Source organism: Salmo salar, chromosome ssa13 (genome assembly GCF_905237065.1).
Source record: "Salmo salar chromosome ssa13, Ssal_v3.1, whole genome shotgun sequence".
NCBI classification, from domain to species: domain Eukaryota; kingdom Metazoa; phylum Chordata; class Actinopteri; order Salmoniformes; family Salmonidae; genus Salmo; species Salmo salar.
Genome location: NC_059454.1, coordinates 40,725,969 through 40,735,371, shown reverse-complemented (window position 1 = coordinate 40,735,371; position 9,403 = coordinate 40,725,969). Strand labels below are relative to the sequence as shown.

The following is a 9,403-nucleotide window of genomic DNA, read 5'->3' as shown; positions in this document are numbered from 1 at the left end:
TTGGTAATAGGAAATACAATTGTTTCCATGACAGAATTAAAAAGCAAATTTGGACTGACCAAATGTATACATTTTAAGTGTAAAACTAAGTGACTCAATGATTATAGCACTCCCAGAAGATGTGAAAGTCCAAAAGTTATGGGCGGAGTAAGTATACTGAACAAAAATAACACATGCAACAATTTCAAAGATGTTCCTGAGTTACCATTCATATAAATCAGTCAATTTAAATAAATTAGGCCCCATTCTCTGGATTCCACATGACTAGGCAGGAGTGTAGCCATGGGTGGGTATAGTGGGTTGGACATTCTGTATGTGCTATGCACTCAGACCAGGTGAGTGCATCTATAATGCTACAAAATTGTGGCATTGACCCAATGTTCAAACGTCCTCTTTTCTCTCACTTCCTATATTTATACTAAGTAGTGAAACAATGTCCTGACTTGTCAGCTCACAGGTCTGGCAGTGTAAGAACATAGTCCAGCATGTTGTGCACTTGTCAGGCCACTATCTGGGGGACCCAGTGAGGGTTCCCTGCTACCAGGCCACGTACTCCACTTGGTACAACTGGACAATAATCAAATAGCAAACCCATGGAAAGAATAACAGCAACTCTAGAAAATAATTGAAAACTACTTTAATGACCAAATGTAATACAACTGTTGACAAGCTATATACAGTACATTTCAGTTATGTTTGCAACAAAATAAAAATAAAAGCATAAAACGTCACTTAAAAATACCAATTTACACTGTCACATTTCCAAATCGTTCAGAACGCTTCTGTTTCTTTGCCTGAGGAAAAAGAGTAAAAACATTTGATTTAATCTATGGAATAAAATATTACAAAATAGGAAAGAAATCTGTAATATATAAAGTGCATTCATTAAGTATTCAGACCCCTTGACTTTTTCCACATAGTTACAGGCTTATTCTAAAATGGATTAAATTGTTATTCCCCCCCCACACAATATCCCCAAAACAGGTTTTTAGAAGTGTTTGCAAAATTAAAAAAAAAAACTACTGAAATATCAAATTTACACAAGTATTTCAGAGCCTTTACTCAGTACTTGGTTGATGCACCTTTGGCAGCGATTACAGCCTCAGGTCTTCTTGGGTATGACACTACAAGTTTGGCACAGCTGTATTTGGGGAGTTTCTCCCATTCTTCTTTGCAGAGCCTCTCAAGCTGGATGGGGGAACGTCGCTGCACAGCTATTTTTAGTACCCTTCCCCAGATCTGTGCCTCGGCATAATCCTGTCTCGGAGCTCTACAGACAATTCCTTCGACCTCATGACTTGGTTTTTGCTCTGACAACAGGTGTTCCTTTCAAAATCATGTCCAATCAATTTAAAATTTACCACAGGTGGACTCCAATAAAGTTGTAGAAACATCACAGGGATGATCAATGGAAAAGGATGCACCTGAGGTCAATTTCAAGTCTCATAGCAAAGGGTCTGAATACTTATGTAAATAAGGTGTTTTTTCATTTTAAACACATTAATTTCTATAAACCCGTTTTTGCTTTGTCATTATGGGGTATTGTGTGTAGATTGATGAGGAAAATGTTTTATTTAATCCATTTTAGAATAAGGCTGTAATGTAACAAAATATGGAAAAGGTCAAGGGGTCTGAATACATTGAATTAACTGTACCGGTAACGATAATAAATATAATCTGAAAACCTCAACGTCAGTTGCGACAGCACCAGTGAGTATCCCAAATCTTTCTTTCCGCTTCTTCAGCTTCTCATCTTCCTCAACCTGGAACACACAAATATGGTCTTAAATCTGTAACATGGAGGTGGCTTACCCTAATCAAAAATGCTTAAGTATAATCACTAGGTTTCAATTCAGCATTTCTTTCAACTTTCAGGATGCCTTAGTCTAATCTAGAAACTGGCCCATCCCTATGAGGTCACCTTCTTGGAGACTGAAGAAACGTTCCCGCCAAATCGTTCAGCTCGCTTTTTTAGCTGTTCAACGCTGACTGGCTACTCAGAACACAGAGTGAGAGAAATACTTAATGAAATGTTCTGAGTCACAGTAATGGTCACATTAATGAAATGAGGAGAGGTGACTGCTCAACATATGTGGATTACTTGCAGTGGATTTATTCACAGTAACACCTATGATAGAAAGAAAAGAGAAAACAAAACAGATTAAAACCAGAGAGCCAATGCAGGAAAACAGTTTTCCTACCATTACTTGTGATAAATGATGCTCTTCAACCTTGTTTAGTAAACTGACTTCAGGTTATGGTTCTTGGAAAAATAACATTAAAACCTCAACATGAGAACAGTAAATGACTGGAAGATTGAGACCGACCTGTGGTGGAAGTTGGAGGTGCAGCAGCGGACAAACCAAACCTGAACACAAGACATATTTAATCAACTTTAATATATAGTTTCATAGACACGCTCAATCAATAGTGCATGGGAGAGTTATTCTATAATTTGTAAGAATGGTTGGGTACTGACCGGGCAGCACGTATGGCCTTCTTGCTGTCAGCCGAGGCAGGGACATTGAAGCGGTCTGCTCTTTTCTGTAACCTCTGAATACAGGATTAAAAATATGTTTATGATAAGGTTAGCAAACCATCATTGCATCGAAGACCCGTCATGACTGGTGAAAGACTGCAACAAGCATCCTATTACCTCATCCACAGACACTGGAGGTGTGATTTTTACCACTTTCTTTTCAGCCGTCCTGAAAAACATTCAAAATCACACGGAACATATTTCAACAGTTAGGGGCATCAGATCGTCAGAAAAATCATGGAAAGAAAATGTCCGTCTTCAACGTGTTTTAACAAAATGAAAAACGTACTCAGACACCGCTAGTGGTTTCTCGTCGTTATCCCCAGTGATGGCATCCACATCTTTCGAGAGGTACTACAGTACATTTTCAAAAGCACAAAGCATCATCAAGAAATGCTCCTACAATTATACATTTATTTTCATGTCATTTCACCTAAGCAACTGCAGCATGTACAAAATGACTATACTGGACATGGTGGTATTCACCTAATCCATACATGAAGTGCCATGGCTGCCATACCGTTTTAAAACCAGGCTTACCTTTGGCTCGTCTCCCAGAACATCATCTTCATTTAGGCCTATGTCATCCTCTGTAAAAAATACATTTAAAAAAAGAATCATAAATTAAGCATATGCATCACTTTGCCCATTCATAGGCTGGGTGGAATTCTTGCCATATTGCTCACACCTTTTAGATATAAAGGAGTGTCAAGGGGTAGGGGCTAGAAGTCAGCAAGTTATCACACTTTCCACTCCATGGGCCAGTTTAACTGACAGGTAAAGCCTAGTCCTTACTCCAGAACCTAAAAGTATGCTAAATGGAGAATACTTTTAGGCTAGCACTAGGTTTTATCCGTGTCTGGGAACCTGACCCAATGCATATTTAGTCCATCCATTACTGCATGCTCACCATGCTCCTCTAGATGAGCCTGTAGTCGTGTGATCAGTTCCACTTTGTTGCCCTTCACATCCAGACCCCTGGCTTCACACTCATGCTTCAGCTCTGCAAGCTGTAGGACAGAAGTGTGGATTGCTGATTAGATTACACATTCCTACTAAATTGCAGTTCTTGCAATACAAGTGGTACTACCCAACAGTGTTTCCCTTGGAAAAAATGTGTAGCAGGGAAAATATCATTGGGGGGGGGGGGTCCCTCCTAGACTTTGATTGCATCAGGACTGGAAAGCTCAGTTCTGCTGACTTTTTTTAAAGGACATTCCACTCCCAAATGAAAGTAAAACTATGCTGACACCATCTAAAATATAATATCCACCTCCAGAAATGAGCCAAAGTTCAAATCCAGGCTGTATCACAACCAGACGTGATTGGGAGTCCCATAGGGCAGCACACAATTGGCCCAGTGTCGTCGGTTTGGCCAGTGTAGGAATTTGTTCTTAACTGACTTGCCTAGTTTTAAAAAATGACGTAAATAGCCCATGCTAATATGGTCCATATTATCAGTATGCTAGTAGCAATAAACACTATCACCTGTAGCCCAACTGATGAAGCAAATAAATAAACTGAAGCATGGGGTTGCCTATCTGCATTTAGACTACTGGGCTAATCATTAGCCAGATCCCAAATGTTATCTTTTAACTAGTTATTATCCTATTGATTAACTTCAGGTCGCAAAAAACTTGCATAAAAAGTGGATATAATGTAGGCCAACCTGTTAGGGTAACTCAGAATGCATGTTTCCTTCCCTATGACACTCATAAATATTCTTCGTGGCGCATTCAAGTTCTCTCGCTGAGCTACTATGGGGTTGTAGGATTTTGGGGATTAATTTCTGTTTGTGGCCTGTTCTAGAAGCGTCAAAGGGCGCCCTAGCAGAAATATTTTTTCATGTTGCATATTTGTTTTGCGTGGCGGCAATGATATTGGCTTTGTCGGGCGCAGTGTTTCCGTTGCACTGTTTGCTGTGAAACATTTTACAGCCGCAGTTAGCTACTGTTTGCCGTGAAACAGTGTAACGGAAATACTGCGCCCGGCAAAGCCAATATCATTGCAACAAAGCCAATTTAGACCTAACAATAACACTCAAGAACAACTGTACAATTTCATTCATTCGTAGTCGCGCATGCGCCTCTGCTGTCCGTTCGTTGCTAACTTCACAGCAGTAGTGGATCACTTTGGCCCTCACTGAGATAAAGCCAGACTAAATAAATTCAACAAGTGTGGATACTAGTCTGGGAACCATTCTGTTTAGCTATCATTACTCTCCTGTCATATCACACGGAGTGGAATGTTATCCGCATAGCCTGGGTACCAGTCAGTTTCGCTATCTCCAACCTCAACATGCCTAGCTAACTAAACCGTGCAGCAAGCATGGATTATTTCACTTCCTGTCCGTTAGCATCAATTAGCTAACCGCGTCTGTAGGTGTCCAGAGATCTGCAGCGTGCAAGATCCTTATTTACAAAGTAAAGATAACTGACAACATACGATAATTAATCTTCCAAAAATATAACACCGGTATAAGACGTTTTAAACTTAGATAAAAACGTGTTAGCAACCTTTAGTTTCTGGAGCTCTCCAATTTCAGCCATCTTGCATTGCTAAATCTGTTTCTCCAATCGGAAATCGACACCCTTTATCTCTTCGTTATAATTGGTGCATTGCCATCTGCTGTGCTAATGGAAGGGTTGCATGCGTTTTATTGTCTAGATTTTTTTGTGTAAAAAACTTTGTGACTTGTGTTGACACATCAATGAAAAGTATAGCCCAGAAAAATATTTTATGTAGAAAATCTTTATTGATAGGCAGCCATCCATCAATGATCAGATTTAGAAGGGAAATTCAATACAGTTGGGCATGTGATATAATCAATAGAATTTCGAATATGGCAATACATTGTGTCACATACGGTACTGTTGCCGCGTTCAAAATAACTTGGACCTCGGGAAAAATACAAATCATGACGTCGGTGATTTTCAGGTCGGAAAGTCGAAGCTTTAAAATCACCACTGAAACTGAATTGGTGCTCGCTAGCTTTGCAAATTCAGCTATTGTTGGAAGCCAGCCAATATGAAACAAACTATTACAATTACAAAAGGTTGCAGCATATGTTGTGTAAATGGTGAACTCATACAGCTGTCAAGTCTTGTCATTTTAATCCGTTTCACATTTGCTAGCTACCTTTTAGATCGAAGCCCAAATAGAATGATTGAAGATGATAGAAGCCCATCTCCTACTGCAAATAACCTACACACTGTGTGTGTAGCCAGCCAGCCAGCCAGGTAGAAAAATGGCAGAAAAATAAAAGACGGACATCAGAGTATTTTTCAATACACCAAAACGCATAGTAAGAACCCTAGTAGCCTAATATCTCAAAGACTAGTTGATAAAATGATCATAAGAAAGAAATGAAATTCTAATGGAAATGTTTCACAATGATGTCATTAGGCAGAGCAGGCAACAGATGGCACACAGACAGCAGAGTTGGGGACAGATATGCAGGGACAGACTGGCAGAGACAGGGAGTCTCAGGTAAGTTTGTTGAGTCTTTGTTTGGCAACATTATGAAAGGTTCTCATTTTTTTTAACTTGTAAAATAGGAACATAATTGGAAAATGCCATGGATACCCCCACTCTCAACTTAAACTGGTGACTGAACTAAGATTTGTTAAAGGCAATGGTATTGCTGTTGTGTAGTTTTGGGTACCGGTAGTTAGGAGTACGGCAAACACCTCATTTCTTTGGTTCCTCAATATACATTTACCATATTACAATGTAGGCTATGTGTTACAGCACTACTTTTGGTGTCCCCCTCAGGAATTGCTCTTGAGAAAATGTCATGTAATTGTCCCCTCCAAAGTTGATATCAGATTTTCGCCAATGCTGAGTTCATGTATTTTTGATAAGTAGTCATGTTCGTAGGCATATTTCTCATTCCTGCCATGCTGTACGATGGAGAGTGACGTTTGCAAAAGCAGACAGCTAAACCATTTTGCTTTCACCTTTGCATTTAACTATTTTCTGACAGTCTAATTAAACTTGTTAACAACTGTGAACGTATTTTGTAATTTAAGTTAAAACGGCTATTTCTTACACCAATACTATGAAGTCTAAACCAAAACAGTATGTGAATCAGGCCACCAAAAATAATTTGCGCATGAGGTCTACTTTGGGCAGAGCAAAATGTTGTGTGGGGGTAGCTAACCAAAAAAGTGCAGCTGAGGTAGTTCAGTGAACTATTTTTGTGTGATGAGTTGCCTGAGACTTGTGTTAGTTCCCATAGCCCTCCCGTTGTCTCGGCTGGGTCAGAGCGACCCTGGCTCGGACATGTGTTAGCCCTCCCGTTGTCTCGGCCGGGTCAGAGCGACCCCCTGGGCCGGCCATGTGTTAGGAGCTGTTCCCCCGTGTCTAGGCCGGGTCAGAGCGACCCCGGGCCGGCCATGTGTTAGGAGCTGTTCCCCCGTGTCTCGGCCGGGTCAGAGCGACCCCCCCAGGCCGGCCATGTGTTAGGAGTTGTTCCACCGTGTCGAGGCCGGGTCATAGCGACCCCAGGGCAGCGTTAGCAATGTGTATGTTATAACCCCCCTGCCGTTGTCTAGGCCGGGTTAGAGCGACCCGGGCCCAGCCGCAGCGTTAGCAATGTGTATGTTATAACCCCCCTGCCGTTGTCTCGGCCGGGTCAGAGTGACCCCCTGGGAGCTGCGGTGCGTCAGTGTGCAAGAGAGCAGCAACCGTTCACGTGGCCACTGTCGGCCGGCCGTAGAGAGGCTACTAATATTGTCAAGAAGAAGAAGATGAGGACGATGAGGACGACGATGAGGACGGTGAGGAATACGACCCCGTCGAGCGTGAGGCCGCCACCGCCTCGCAGTCCTGGTTTCAGCGCGGCTCAGGTCCTGGAACAGATAGCCTCCAGTGTCGACCGAGAAAACGAAGAAGGCGAGGAATACGACCCAGAATGTGACGCGGACGACTCGGCCTCGCGGTCGTGCTCCTCTTCGGAGGAGGAAGAGCGAGAGGGAGACACGGCCGCTGCCCGAGAGCGAGACAGAGAGCCAGAGCGAGAGGACACGGCGGCGGCTGGCCAAGCCCAAAGGGAGACGTTGCTGTCAAAAAACAGCAAAATCAAATGGTCCTCCGTGGCCTATCGCAGCCCGGACCTGCCCCGCGCCGTCCTCCACCCCGGCCCCGCGGTGACACCTGGCCCCACGGCCTACGCCACGTCGTGCGCGCTCGACAACGAGTCCACCTTCCGGCTGTTTATCACGCCGGCGATAGAAAGGATCATTGTGGACATGACAAATCTACAGGGGGTGAGAAAATACGGCTACGGCTGGCAAGCCATGGACTCCACCGACCTGTGTGCCTACCTAAGGCTGCTAATCCTAGCGGGCGTCTACAGGTCCCGAGGCGAGGCCGCGGCCAGCCTGTGGGACACGGAGAGCGGCAGCACCGTGTTCCGAGCCACCATGCCGCTCAAGGTCTTTCACAAGTACTCGAGGCTGCTGCGATTTGACGACCGCCGGTCGAGACCCGCAAGACTCGCCACCGACAGACTGGCAGCCATAAGAGAGGTCTGGGACATGTGGGAGGAGTGGCTGCCGGCCCTCTACAACCCGGGATCCGACTTGATGGTGGACGAACAACTGGTCCCGTTCAGAGGTACTGTCTGTGTATGTGTGTATCTGTGTGTATGTACGTACTGTATGTATGTGTAGTATAGAGAGGTAGCATCAGCGTGTAACATAAACGCTGTGCGCCCCAATGATGAGCCAGCGGTAGTATAGAGAGGTAGCGTCAGCAGCATCAGTAGTGGCGTCGACGACGTCTCCTCCCTCTCCCTCTCCCTCTCCCAAAAGGACGCTGTCCTTTCCGACAGTACATTCCCAGCAAGCCGGCCAAATACGGCATCAAGTCGTGGGTGGCCTGCGACGCCAAGTCCAGCTACGCTTGGAAGATGCAAGTCTATACTGGTAAGGCGGCTGGCGGAGCCCCTGAGAAGAACCAGGGCGCGCGCGTCGTCCTCGATCTCACGCAGGGGCTGCCGGGTCGTCACAACGCCACCTGTGACAATTTCTTCACCTCCTACGAACTCGGGCAGTGGCTCCTCGAGAGGAACCTCACCATGGTCGGCACGGTGCGAAAGAACAAGCCCGAGCTCCCTCCCGCGCTGCTCCAGACAGGTCTCGTCCTCCAGGTTCGCCTTCACGCCCACCGCCACTCTAGTGTCCTACCTGGCAAAGAGAAATAAGAACGTGCTACTCCTGAGCATGCTGCACACGGAGGCCGACGTTAGCGATCGCCGCGACCGGAAGCCGGCCCTCATCCTAGACTACAACTGCAACAAGGGTGGCGTGGACAACCTAGACAAGGTGGTCGGCACCTACAGCTGCAGACGGATGACTGTCCGCTGGCCCCTGGTCATCTTCCACAACATCCTCGACGTGTCCTCCTACAACGCCTTTGTCATATGTCGAGAGATCAAGCCCGACTGGATGCCTCGGAAGCGGAAGAAGAGGAGGGTGTTCCTGGAGCAGTTGGGAAAGGCACTTGTCAAGCCCTTGACACAAAGAAGGCAGCGTCTCCCCCGCACCGAAGCCGCGTCCGTGCTTGTCAAAGTCCTACAGAGTGCGGACGACGACGCGGCTCCTCCGCGAGCCCGGGAGCACGCCGCTGGCCCGGCCGCCGTTGGCCCGGCCGCCGTTGGCCCGGACACCGCTGGCCCGGCCGCCGCCCCGCTAGTGGCGAGTAAGAGGAAGAGGTGTCAGCTCTGCCAACCCAAGAAGGATGCCAAGACACACGGCGTGCTGCAGGTGTAAGAAATACATCTGCAAAGGCTGTTCACATGCATACTGTCACACTTGTGCCCACTGGGCCTTTAGCCGAGACGGGACAGGGTGACCCGCC

The 9,403-nt window shown here is 45.6% G+C and overlaps 1 protein-coding gene across 3 annotated transcripts; it reads right to left on the bottom strand.

Moving 5' to 3' along the window:
• Positions 1–622: 622 nt before the first annotated feature.
• Positions 623–5,154, bottom strand: LOC106567088 (SAP domain-containing ribonucleoprotein). 3 transcript variants are annotated; one of them, XR_001319996.2, is made up of 11 exons: positions 5,056–5,154; positions 3,450–3,549; positions 3,080–3,129; positions 2,829–2,893; positions 2,657–2,708; positions 2,480–2,553; positions 2,328–2,368; positions 2,102–2,128; positions 1,922–1,993; positions 1,686–1,763; positions 623–794 (listed from the first exon to the last, which is right to left on the bottom strand). XR_001319996.2 is itself a non-coding variant. In XM_014135971.2 (11 exons), the coding sequence occupies exons 1-11, from the start codon at positions 5,086–5,088 to the stop codon at positions 747–749; spliced, it is 636 nt and encodes a 211-aa protein (XP_013991446.1). In that variant the 5' UTR covers positions 5,089–5,154; the 3' UTR covers positions 623–746. The 3 variants fall into 3 exon arrangements, 2 of the variants coding, with proteins under 2 accessions (XP_013991446.1, XP_013991447.1); XM_014135971.2 differs by having other exon boundaries at positions 2,106–2,128; XM_014135972.2 differs by lacking the exon at positions 1,922–1,993 and having other exon boundaries at positions 2,106–2,128.
• Positions 5,155–9,403: the final 4,249 nt, after the last annotated feature.